The sequence below is a fragment of the Arachis ipaensis genome, chromosome B10 (assembly GCF_059453495.1).
Source record: "Arachis ipaensis isolate K30076 ecotype BB chromosome B10, ASM5945349v1, whole genome shotgun sequence".
NCBI lineage: Eukaryota > Viridiplantae > Streptophyta > Magnoliopsida > Fabales > Fabaceae > Arachis > Arachis ipaensis.
Window position 1 is genome coordinate 50291776 of NC_142435.1, and position 13193 is coordinate 50304968.

The 13193-nt window shown below is 30.7% G+C and overlaps 1 protein-coding gene and 1 long non-coding RNA gene across 3 annotated transcripts; one reads left to right on the top strand and one right to left on the bottom strand.

The window, feature by feature from the left end:
* Positions 1-493: 493 nt before the first annotated feature.
* On the top strand, positions 494-4020 carry LOC107623985 (uncharacterized). Of its 2 annotated transcripts, XR_001616713.3 has the most exons (4): positions 494-751; positions 2343-2414; positions 3494-3573; positions 3813-4020. It is a non-coding gene; the product is annotated as an uncharacterized LOC107623985 (long non-coding RNA). The 2 variants fall into 2 exon arrangements; XR_015907258.1 differs by having other exon boundaries at positions 2343-4020.
* Positions 4021-6452: 2432 nt separating this feature from the next.
* Positions 6453-10828, bottom strand: CYP707A4 (cytochrome P450, family 707, subfamily A, polypeptide 4). Its single transcript, XM_016326843.3, has 9 exons — positions 10432-10828; positions 10011-10335; positions 9579-9728; positions 9048-9296; positions 8785-8874; positions 7734-7812; positions 7234-7340; positions 6942-7060; positions 6453-6801 (listed from the first exon to the last, which is right to left on the bottom strand). The coding sequence occupies exons 1-9, from the start codon at positions 10662-10664 to the stop codon at positions 6708-6710; spliced, it is 1446 nt and encodes a 481-aa protein (XP_016182329.1). The 5' UTR covers positions 10665-10828; the 3' UTR covers positions 6453-6707.
* Between the last annotated feature and the right edge of the window lie 2365 nt (positions 10829-13193).

The following is a 13193-nucleotide window of genomic DNA, read 5'->3' on the forward strand; positions in this document are numbered from 1 at the left end:
AGATCATCTAACAGTTGTCAAAATTTTACTAAGTTATGTAGCAAAATGTTGTCGATGATCAACCAATGTCATTCCACCGACATTGGCTAGTGGTAATTTCAGGTGTTTGTGTTGGTCGAAGGCAAGGTAAGTTGTCGAGTTATCGTTTAGTTGATGTCGGTAGGTTCGTTTAGGTCTTTTGGTAGGCAGACAGTTAATTAAATGACTAATGTAAATCATAGGTGATTGGTTGGTATGGTGATATTCTGTCGGTCGACGATATTTTGTTAATAGATGGTTAGTCGATGCTATTGATATATCTTTCTACAAGACTGCTTCTTTCACTAAAGTCCAGATCCGAAGAACAACGATATTTGCATTGCCGCATTGGAGGGGATGTATCTTCGACAGCCATGGGATAGCTTGAGTTAGTGACATCTCTGTTAGGAACTTAGAATAGGAAACCGGGTTCTGGGTCAGGGTGGGTTGGGTGTTCGGGTTCGGGAAGGGATCATGGGCTAGTCCAAGACCAAAAGAAAAAAAAATAAAAACCTCTGCAATTGTTCTCTGCTGTACCGGATTGCGCATTACGACGTCGTTTAAGAAAGCGGTGAAAAATTGAAAATGGCTTCTGCACCTAGAAGAAGGAAAAAAAAAAAAAAAGAAAAGAAAAGATGGTATAAATAGCGGTGACAACAATAGCAATTAGGATTTAGGACCTACTTGCGGGGGCTTCCATTCATAGAGAGATCACAGATTTCAGATTAGAGAAGTAAGTGTTTTACCATTTCTTTTGTGATAGTGATTATAATTTTTCTTAATTATGTACTAATTTAGCATTCCATACGGGTAATGTTTGATTTATATTTCTTTGTTACCAATACATGTATCTTGAAATTAAAGAAAAAAAACATAGTAAAGTGCAGCATTTGAAACCGCCATGAAAAAAATCAAGTGATTCAAATCATAGGGTTTGTTATGCATGTGTTTATGTTTTATTAAATCTGAGAATCGCTTTCCTAAAATAACATGGAAGTAAATGAATAGCAGGTCAGCATGATTGAATTGATGTTTGGCCAAAGAAAGGATTGTTTTATGGTCACATTATCAAAAGTGACATGTGAATCGGAATTCATTTTTATTGTGAAATTATTTCAAAAGGGACAGATGACTTTTTGTCTTAACTCCAGGTTAAATGCATTAGCATTGAGGATCAACAAGATATTCTTGTATATTTTTGGAGCACATATAGTATATGTGCTAGAAAGAGTAACCACTGGTTTTCCTTGTATAGTAATCATTATAAGATAAATAAAAAGGTGGTGGCTATAAAATTTAGACAACCGGTTCTTGGTAACGCCAGTGTTTGTTTAAAGGGACGGAACACTGAGACAGGGATACAAAGACACAAAATCATGTTTGACAGATGAGACATAGAAGAGACATTGTGTCCAGAGACACTGAACTAGTGTATTTTGTGTTCATTTTGACAGGAAAAGCACAGAGATACTAACAAAAGACACAACTTATTTTTTATTTTCTCTTTTATTATTCTTGTTAATTTTTTATAATTATATTTTTTTCCAAATTTTTTTATTGAAAAAAATAAAAATAAATTGAATTTTCATAATTTGCTTTAGTTTATTACCAAACAAAATATAAGAATACAAAATTTTGTGTCTCTATCTTTTCTATCTTGTTCTCACTGTCTTGTCTTGTCCTGTGTCAGAAACAAACGCAGCTTTTGTGCCACATAGGTTGGCTCCAATAATTGCTCGTCTAAAGACTAGATGGACTTAAAAGTAACATTCTTTAATTTAATCATATTTTTTTTTTTTTCAAATTAAAAGTGTTGCTAAATAGTAAAAAAAATGTGACTTTGATTTTAGCTACATTTTTAAGTGTTACTAAAGCTTCATAGCCACCATAGCTGTATAACCATAGACACCATAGAACACCAAATAAAACTTCAAGAATGAGGGACCATGGACTTACGGTTGCCCCTAAAACCTGCATTAAATTAAATGTACTTAAAAGAGTATGCAAGTACTTTTCTAAATCAACCCTCACCCTTTGTGCTGTACCACTACCATATGGTTTCAGTTCATAGTCTTCAAAACTCTACACTTAACTTCTGCATCAATGATAGGTGTCTTAGTTAGACCCAAGCAAAAGTATCTGCTGCTACTGCTAATAACTTCTTAGACAATGGCTGATTTCACCATATTAAATGGACTATTTAACCCCATGGCAGTTGGATTATTCAATATCAGTTTGAGTCATTTTCTGTGTTTTTGAAATGTGTTGTCAACTTTGATAACTTTGGCATAAGTTTCAATTATTAAAAACATCTATTCTTGTAGAGGTGATTGTTTCATGGAAACGACTTAACGTCATAGGTAGAAGACTGGAGATCCTACTGGTTAATGAGATAAGTATGTGCAACATATACTACAAGATTTTGTAGCATACAATTATTCTCACATTTTGCTTTTCTTTGCTAACGATATTTTTTTTTTTTGTGTGGATTTATTCTTCGCTAACGTTAACATGAAACTATAATGTCTTTCATGGGCATGGAACCATTTTTTGGACTATGGCAGTTATTCACTTCTTTACAGCCCTGTTTGGCAGGGTCCGAAGAGTGTAGATGCATCAACTTTCACAATCAATCTGTTAAATTCAGAATACTGCTAATCTGCTATCAGTAAATTGAGGTTGATAACTTGATATTATTTGTTACTAAGATATAGTTTTTCATTTTTTTTTATCTGAAAAAAAGAGCTGATATTTGAGATTACCATTTAATCACACTGAAGAGTTTTATTTTTAATTCTTTCCTTATTGAGAAAATGCAACTTCCCTGAAATTTCTGGTTGCAGTATCAATCTCATGCCTCTTTATTTTGGCAATAACAGTCTTTTGTCCCTTCTTGTTTGGATTTTTTGTTTCCTATTTTCAGTTAATATTCTGGACGTTTCAGTTCAACTTAAGGTTTCAAGAAAACTCAGTGTTAACTGTTATGCCGTTATGGTGATAAGTCTTGAGTATCATTTATCTGATCTCAGTCAATTGACACACACTTATTGTAGTTATCATTCATATCAGTAACTTTCCTTTTAAGGGATGCTGTAATAATATATAAGAAATCCATTGTAGGATTGCATATTTCTCTTCTTGGAAAAGTGGGGTTATGAAAGCCAATTATCTGGTTGCATCATCATTCATTCATTCATTCGTCAAAGAGTGCGTAGCTAACTGGAAAACTAACATGTCAGCATCACTTCTGGATATTCTGATTGTTGAATCATTTACTAATCATTTTCTCATTCGATACGCAATCCTGTTTTTGATTATTCTCTAGAGATAAAGTGATACATTGACAGTTATTTTGAATCAGATGGAGCAGTAATTACTTATAGTCATTGGGTATATATATTTTTTTCTAACTGTACTTAGGTTAAAATGTTTTGACTTTTGATCATTCCATACTTGTCTTCCACTGAATTTTCAGATTGGAGTTAATTTGAATTACATGAAGGATGTTGGAGAATTTAAACTGCATGTGTAAAAAGAGCATTTCTTTGGTGAAGAGTAAGATTTTCACTAAATTTGTAGAGAATATGTGCATTGTACATGATCATTTTTTTATTTTTGGTAATTTTTTTTATTATAAAATGAGCAATTTTCACTTCTCATTGAAATGTACAATGCACCATAGCATTATCCGTGTAAAAAAAAAAAAATGTACACTGTATAAAAATGGAGCTATTTTAGTTATAGCAAATGATCTTGAACATCAATGGCTTATGTTGTTGTTGTTGAAATTAAAGAAGGGCTAAAGTGGCATCAGCATTACATGAAAGGGGTGGCAAGGGTGACACAAATAGAAAGAATGATGATCCTAGAGTCTGTGGACACAGTAACAGTGATGTTGATGGTGCCATGTGAGTGCTTTGTTGTACAATTGTTTTTATTTGTAATGAAATTGAAAGAACACTGTTGTATATAATATCATATGGTGATAGAATGTGTTTCAATTCATTTGCATTCTTTTTTCTTTTTCTTTTTCTTTTTCAAAATCTTGTCATCTTTGTCTTAATCCTATCACCCGAGTAACATTATTGATGAGTTGACAAAACGTGCTTCCAAGATATTACTTTAGCTTGGTAATAACAAAGCAAGGTTCCTTTCTGTTTTGCCTTGTTGCATGTAATGTTATGAAATCAATTGCAGCATATAGATTGTGTTAGGATATAAAACTATTAATGTGTTATATATCCCAGCATATTAAAGTTTTTATTATTAAAATCTTCCCAAGTTTGATCAGATATTTGATTATTTGTCCCTTTTCTATGGCTGCAGTACAGTGTTGTAATGAATTCCATGTATATGGTTTGAAATCACCTCTCTGTGGTCACTATGAATTTTAAGACATTCTTCTTTTGACATAATCTGTTATGGTTAATTGTCATAGTGTGACCTTTTAATAATTGAAGGGAAGTAAACCAACTTGGGTTGATCGAGTGATCAACTAACTTGTCTGTTTAAGTAAGTGTTGGAAGTTGTATGCAGTAATTTATTGGCTAGTAACAGACCTCAAATGGAGTTCTAATTTGTGACGGACTGATCTTTGATTTGTATAGTTAGAGAATACTGTGGAAAACCAAAATAATTGAAGGGAACTCTAAGAGCAAAGATTTAGTTGTATCCGTATGATTCCAAAGTCGTAAGTTTAAACAGTAGAATCAATCGCTAACATTTACATTAAGATTAAACTATCTACATTACACATTTTGGCTGTGATCTTTTTTAAGATTCTACATAACGTGAAATGCTTGTGCATTAAGTTGCCGTCTTTTTCTCTTATAGTTAATTGCTCTTATAAGTAATTAAACCATATACATATGAATCCTCAACCTTAAAATTAATAATAATAAAAAGAAACCATAGTTATCTTTGTCCTGTTTTATTACTATTAGCATTTCAACTCTCATGTACAATTGAATTGATGGTTTAAGCTTCGCGATTATTCCATTTATGGGACCGCGATCATGAAAGTGCATGCTATATGATATTATTGATTTGATTCAAAGAAGTATTATACTATTATTCACAAGAATATTATACTTAGAAAGATAGCTTTACACGCTAGAAAAGGGAATGAAAAAGGAAAGAGGAGCGGGTAGGGATCTAACTTATAACATGATATGAAATGTGATAATGATGCTAATTGATTGCATATGAAACTAAACCATCTTAGGTAGTGGTTTTGTCCCCTTTTTTTTAATATAATTTTTGTAAGAACATGTTCATTAATTGAATTGAAGGTTTATAAAATAGAGACTAGAGAGCATAAACCTAATGAGTTAATTCTATTGATTAGTGGATAACATGGATGAGATTTCTCGTTCAAGTGGTTATATTCAACTCGAATAGATTAGTTAGAAAACACTAGAAAAGTCTACGACGATTTTGCACCACATTGCGGCTAGATCGAAAGTGTTCGTAAGGTCGTCAAATTTCTAACCTTTAACCCTAAATCTTGATCCTACGACGCAAAGAGAGAGGGGAGGGGGTTTGTTTTAGCAATGGCTTCCAAATCTCCAACCATAGTCCCATAAGGTTCCAATAATGTGATGTACTATGTTTTGGTCCCCTCCTCTCCACCAAAGATGATCAAGCTTCATGCCCATGAAAGCCTTCGGATCCCTTTGGCTAAGGGCATCTTCCCTTTTATGTTGGCCAATTAATTCCCAACATTTGGCTTTTTTATGGTCACAGCTCGTGGCCTATACGTTAAGCAATGTGAACTCTCAACCATGAAAACCAAGACACGTTGCATAAGCTATAGTTTGATTTTAGTTTGCAGTTATGTAAACAAATTTTGCCTAGTAATAATATATGGTTTTGGATTTGCCCCCTGAATGACGAAGCTATGCGAGACATGGACTAGACATAATATACCAGTAAAGGGATTAGACATGTGTTAGACTTATTCATATAGTGATATTAAGGTAATTAGTGATAGTAGAAAAAGAAAGTTATGGTATAAATATTGTATCTACCTCTATCTTATTCTAACTGATCTTATAGGATAAAGAATACCATATTGAAATGATATTTTATCATGGCTTTAGAAAATACGCTGAAATAAATTAAAATTTATTAATTTGCGTTCTTCAAATAAAATTATATGGATTAAAAACAGGTGTAAATTTTAATCCATACAAGAGATAGATATAGAGGTGGTATCTAATGAAAAAGGTGTCTCTATATATAGGTCTTATAGGGTATAGTCTCATTGAATAATGGTATAATCAAGAACACGAGGTAAATATGTTAAAATTACAGAGAATCTAGGACCACTGAGCCATAGAGCTTCAATAAATAAATAAATATTATAAATAAAAAGAAAAGAAAAATAGTTGTAATATCTTTATTATTTGTACTACTACCGGTTACACTTTTCAGATCAATTAATGCACTAAGCTATATATGCCAGCCACCATTCATTCATAAATATTGTGGATACATGCATTAGGTTACATGAACCTCACTATAAAAAGGAGGTTGGTATTTAAATTTTGGGTTAAACAAGAGGAGAGATTAATAAGATGAAGCCATGGAAGTCCTGGTAGCAAGGAATAATAATTTCTAATAATATATATATTATTTGAATAATAACCTCATCAATTTTATCATAATAATAACATATATGCTCTTTTCTAATCGTTTCTCCAAAATCTTGTAGGTAGACCATGAAGAGGGACAGGGAATGGGCTATATTGAACTCCATTCTGATTTTCAACAACTTCCCACCTGCCAGCAGAAATTATTGAATAATGAGCATTATAGTGCATATATATGTAAATAAAACATTAAAAAATGTCGTGTCAAAATTTGGCACCAGAAAATAAAAAAGGAGGCAGAGAGAATTGAAGAAATTAAACAATGTTTACCTAAATTTGGTGACCAAATGGTGAATTAAAATCAGCATGTTCAACTTTGCAAGCTCATTTCCTGGACAAGAGTGAACTCCGTTGCCAAATGGCATGAAAGTGTTGGGTTTTGGAGCCATCTAAGATTCAAACAGGAACCATACGTGTTTTAGAAAATTTCAATTAAAAATGATATAGTAAATTGATATTTTATTATTATTATTATTATTATTATTATTATTATTATTATTATTATTATTATTATTATTAGGGGAATAAATTATTTTCAAAAAGCATTATTAATAAAACATACCTCAAATCTTGAGGGGTCAAAATTGTGAGGAGCAGGGTGGAATTCTGGATTATGATGGATGTTCCTGAATAGTGGCATTACCTTCCAACCTTTTGGTATGAGATATCCTAATCATACACATCATGGGAAAAAAACAAGAATTTATAAATCACGTAGGAATAGGCAGCTGATTTTAGTATACACATAACATAATTTTAAGAGAAAAGGATAAATAAGTTCCTAACCTTTTGTTCTGCGGATATTTTTGTCCTTGATCATTGAAAAATACTTTTAAGTCCCTGACATTCACAAAACTTTGACGGATCAGTCCCTCCGCCCAAATGCCTCTGTTAGGGACTGATCCGTCCAAATGCCTCCGTCAAGAATTAATCCGTCCAAATTTTGTGAAAGTCAAAGACTTAAAAATATTTTTTAATGGTCAAAGACAAAAATATCTGCGGGATAAAAGATTAAGAACTTATTTATCATTTTCTCTAATTTTAATAGTATAGTATTTTTACCTTTATATTCTACATCAACCACAGCCTCCCTAAATGTAAAAGATATGATGCTTGCCATCCTTAGGCTTTCCAATATCACCTGCAATAATGCGTCAACATCCATAGACATGAGATCCATTCAAGAAGTTGTTTTTCCAATTAAACCAGAACTTAGAACTTTTTAGTTTTTTTGGCACATTAAGGAATGCATGCTTAAAAAAATTGTATGTTTATGTAATATTTTGTTATATGAAAAAGTCTAAAGCTCAGCAACTTTTGTGTTTTCTGACCAGTACTTAATCATCAAAACAAAAGTGAATAATTTTTTATCATTAGATATAATCTTATACCATTAAAAACACTATTAATAACCAATTGATGGTTACAAAATATCAAAATTGCTGCTCCTAGCATTCCTCTTGTTATATTAATTAATAGAACAACTTTAATAGACGTACGAGTTTATTTGGAAATAATAAATCTTAAGAGAAATATTGCAATAAAGACTTTTTTAAACAACCACATTAACAAATTATATCTACAAGTGTTTCCTAAACATTTTTACATAAATTAATCACAAATTAAAAATATTTAAATTAGTAAATAATAAATATATCCCTTTCATTTCACATTAACTGTTTTTTAATTTTGCATAAATATTAAGATAATTATTAATTTTTATTAAAAATATAAATAACTAAAAGAAAAAATAAAAAAAAATTTATATTATTTTCTTTTTTTATTTGATAAATAAAATTAATTAATAATATTTAATTTATAAAAAGCAAAAATAAAAGAGAAATGTTAGGTAACTAATAATTTTTTTGAACAACATAAACAATTATCAATCAAATCAAAACACACTATACTTTCAAATCACCTACTTAAATTTTAATATTAGAATAACCATCCGCATACCTAATAAAATGAATATTAGATATATCTATTATTCACGTTGTTTAATATTTTTATTATCTACTTATACTTTTTCAAAATAAGAAGAGAAAATTAATTTGAAACAGAAGAAATAGTACGTATAGGTTAGTAAAAGCAAAAAGTATTTATGACGTACCCTATGAGTAAATGGCATATTTCTGGTTTGACCCCATGTCAATGGCATCTTCCCTTGTTCAGTTGCTTCATATACCGCCATCTGCTCTGCCTACAATTCATACAGTGTAATCCCATTATATTATACTGTTGACTCATCAATAAATAAATAAATAAATAATTTCAACGGTTTAATTTATTATGGCCTACATAGATTTGGAAAATCTTTCCATGGGGACAAAAAGCAAAACATGAAAAATTAAACTTGATGAACTAATAACTTACTTTGATTGCTTCAAGAAGTTTCTGGTCATCATGAAGATATTTGAGAATCCATGTTAGAACACTTGCTGTTGTGTCCTGAGCCGCAAACAGAACCCCAATAACGTTATCTGCTATTTGTTCATCCGTTAATGTTTTCCCCTTTTCATCTCTGTAGTTCAACATGTGACCCAATAGATCCTTCTCCATCAATCTTTGCTCCTTCCTCTTGCTAATTATTTCACTTATTATCTCCCTGATCCTCTTCCTAGCCTTTAACATATTTAAACAAAAAAGAGAAAACATTAAATACGTGAAGAATGGAACATTTTACTTGTTTTTATTTCTTTTTAATTTTTCAATTGTAATAAGTTCTACTGTAAGTGTTAACTGCTTTTTTTTTCTTAAAAACCCAACCATATTACATAAACATGGAAAATACAGGTTGTATACTGTCAAATTAAAAATGTTAAAAGAAAAAGATGAGTAGGTTTCAATTGTAATAAGACTTTTGATTATTTTTCTTTAAAAGAAAATAATGTAGAAAAAGCTTACCAAGAGTGCTTTGGAGTATGAAGTTCCACGAATCATTGTTTGGAAAGAATTGTAGCCTTTCTCAACTATGCTGTAGTTCTCTTTAAGCTGATCTCTATAATTTCCTTCCAAGTTACCAAACACTGAGAGGATCCCAATGTTGAAAGAGAACTGTCAACAAGTGAGTTAGAAAAATCAATAATATAGATCATGACCTTACAATAATAATGGAGGACCCATATATTTATGAGGAACGAATCAACAAATAATAACAAAATCCAAATCCAAATCTAACGCAATGCAATAAAATTAAATCATCAAAAGAGACAATATTAATGGATACCTTAATTTTATTTTTATTATTATCGCATTCATCACATCAAAAATATACTGTTGTTAAGAGAAGATGTACATGAATGATTATATTTTTAGAAAGTAAGTAATGAAAGGAACCTTTTTCATTTCTTGGAAGGCGTTGACGACGTCTCCGGCGGAGACCCAGGATTCCAAGGAGGAAACAACCTCGGTCTCGATGTCCGGGATGAGTCGGCGGATGGTGTCGGGGGATAGGGAGTTCTGGACAAGCTTCCTTATAAGGGTATGGTAGTGGCCTTGGTGGAAGAACAATGCAGAAGGACCTATGAGCTTCTCTTTGCTTTTTGGGTATGTTGGCTTGAACAAGTGCGCGTGTGTCACCAACACAAACCGCGCACCCTCGGGACTCGCCAGCATCACGCATGGACAACCTAGTATGTGTGTCTTAAAAATCTCCCCATATCTGCACACCATAGGAACAATAAATAGGTTAGTAATAATATCAATAAACTTATTTATTTATGTCTAACAGAACCTATTCTTTGATAGTTTTAAGAACCTTTTCTGTTTGGACGCGAAGAAGATGTTAGGGTCCTGCGAATAAAGCTGAAGAGTCTCTCCAACGTAAGGCCAACCCATTGAACCAGGTGGAAGCTTAGGCTTATTAGCTACGTTTTCGACTTTGTCTCGTTTCTTTGTTAGAAGATTTGAGAAGAAGAATAAGAACAAGAGGAGGAAGCACATCCATGATAGTAATAATAATAAGGTAGATATAGAAGCACTAATCTCCATACAATATTATTATAGCGCCTTAGCTAGCTTTTTCTTCTTTAATTGGTGATGATAACAAAGGATTATTCAAGTTCCCGCAGTAGTTTGCGGGTGAAGAGAACGAGGAAATTATTAAATGGAAGAATAGGGTAGCTTGCGGTGTTGTGTTCTCTTTGTTCAAAGTTAATGAAGGATACGTTGGAGTTAGATGGTATATATAGAGGCAACAAGTACGCACGGTTGGGAGGCATGGGTCTTTATCTACATACTAATCAAATTTCAAATTAATAATGATTATCTTTTTTAGTTAGATTTTAGTTAAAATGAGATTTCAAGGTACATATTATTGTGAGTAAAATACTGTGTATCTAATTCATAAAAAAAGTCATTCAAATATATATTACTTTTGGAAACATAAAAAATAATTAAAAAGTCGATTTTGATTTATTTTAAGAAGTTATTAAGAGAATAATTAGAGAATGAATTAAAATTCTTTATTATTATTATTATTATCATTATTATTATTATTATTGTAATTTTTATTTTCAATAAATACACTGAAGATTTAAAATTTATTTTTTTTAAAAAAAATTTTAATAGATAAGTCTATTTAATATGAACGCTAGAAGCAAATTCTAGTTTAACAATTTGAGTTATTATAAAAATTGTTCACGTTTAACCCAAAATGTTTGAGCGCTACTATGTATAGTATATATACACTACTACTGTATGGATAACTGCGGCCAAATAGTCAAATGGATCGGACAAATAAAGCATTTCTGATGGATCTCAATTCTCATGGATAAATGTTACAAAAAGAATGATGAGGTGTGACGTGAAGAAGGAGCCCTTATATAATCTGTGTGGTCAAGGTTTCGATTTTAAGTATCTAAGATGGGAATGGTTTGTAATTGTTTTTGAGCTTTTTTTTATTTTGATTTTTTTTATGGAATAAGAAGATGTATTATTATTATTATTATTGTTATTATTATTATTATTATTATTATTATTATTAATTTAGTGATGATTAATATTATAGTTTTAGGTTAAAAGCTTACAAGTGTTGCTGATGTATGTATTTATTATGCAGAAAATTAATATGTTTAATAACAAGTTTAAATGACCATAGACTGCACTCATCCTCATTGCTGATCTATGTCAAATGTATCTAACATTCTAACTAAATATTCTCTTCTTTCTTCTTTCTTCTAATTGTAACTTACGTGACTAACCCTAAATTAAAAAAAAAAAAATTTCACAAGTAAAACAGAAATGTTTAAAATAGAGTTCAAGCATTAAAAAAAAAAAAAAATTATAAAGTATTGACATTGAAAAGAAAAAAGAGAAAAAAAAGTCAAAAGTTAAAACTAAAAGAAAAATAAAATCAAAGGTTAGATCAGAAGAAAAATCAGCGTAGCAATAATTTTATTTTTGTGTTATCATTCTAGTTTATTGAAATTGTCCTTTTCATACATGTACCATTCGGGTAAGAAGAAGAAAGTGAAAGTTTTGTATCTTTGTTGAAAATCAAAAGTCACAATTAAAACTTGAAGCTAAAGAATGGATCAATGTTTTTAGATTTTTGAAGTCAAAGAAAAAGGAAGAAAGAGAAATAGCTAGATAAGAATTCAAGCCAACTCTAATCACTGCTGCTGTCTCATTTTTTCTCTGTGTTTCTGCTCTAACTTTTAGGAAAGAAGAACAAAGTCAAAGATGTTCAACCAATCTCAAAATTTGGAAGCTTTACTCTTATTTAAAAGGATAAACGGCCAGAAATTGAAGTAAAGAGAGTGAACATACCATTTGGTCTTCATAGCTTTCGAGTCTAACCTCCTCTTTCTTCTTCTTCATGATTTTACATTAAATTTTCTATTCTTTAGTTTTATTCTTCTTTATTTTTCAATTAATAAAAAAAGGCAAATATATAGATATTAGTAAAAGCCATTGAAAAAAAAGACAAAGAGAATAATATTGGAGAAAAATAAAAAATTATGTCAAATTCTTTTGTATGTATTTTTGCTTTATATTCATGATCCTGAGAGGATTCTCTTACTAAGTTGGATGAACACTTAGTGATTAGAAATCTAGGAAGTGAACCTAGCCAAATCAAGTTTGGATAGAAGTTTAATTGGTTTGTCCTTAATAGAATATGGTTAAATCCTTAGGAATTAGTGTTTATAATCTTTGATAAAGATAGTGAAAATTTCACCATAATGGTGGAGACTGAATGTAAGTAACATTGCGCAAAGTGAAAATTGTTTATATGACTGTGTCATTTTTTTTTTCTCTATTCTATTTCTGATTTCTTTCGATATGAGACAAAGTGAAAATTGTCTCTTATTTAATCTATCTCACAGAAGTTATAACAAATTAATACACTCAAAAGTAACTTATTGTCTCTATTCCTATTCAATTGTTAAAAGATAAAATAAAATTATCTCTTACACAATCAATTTTGTAAACTCAACAGTAACTCTAATTTAAATTTGGTTTGACGTTAAAAATATATAAATTTAAAAGATGTCATAAATTTAACCCTCTTTTTTATAC

Excerpts from the sequence above, each read along its gene's own strand:
- CYP707A4 (XM_016326843.3), bottom strand. The coding sequence starts at position 10,664 with ATGGAGATTAGTGCTTCTATATCTACCTTATTATTATTACTATCATGG. Across the intron at positions 10,336-10,431 it reads TTCGCGTCCAAACAGAAAAG|ATATGGGGAGATTTTTAAGA; the intron begins GTTCTTAAAACT and ends TATGGTGTGCAG. Across the intron at positions 7,813-8,784 it reads ATATGCCATTTACTCATAGG|GTGATATTGGAAAGCCTAAG; the intron begins GTACGTCATAAA and ends GCATTATTGCAG.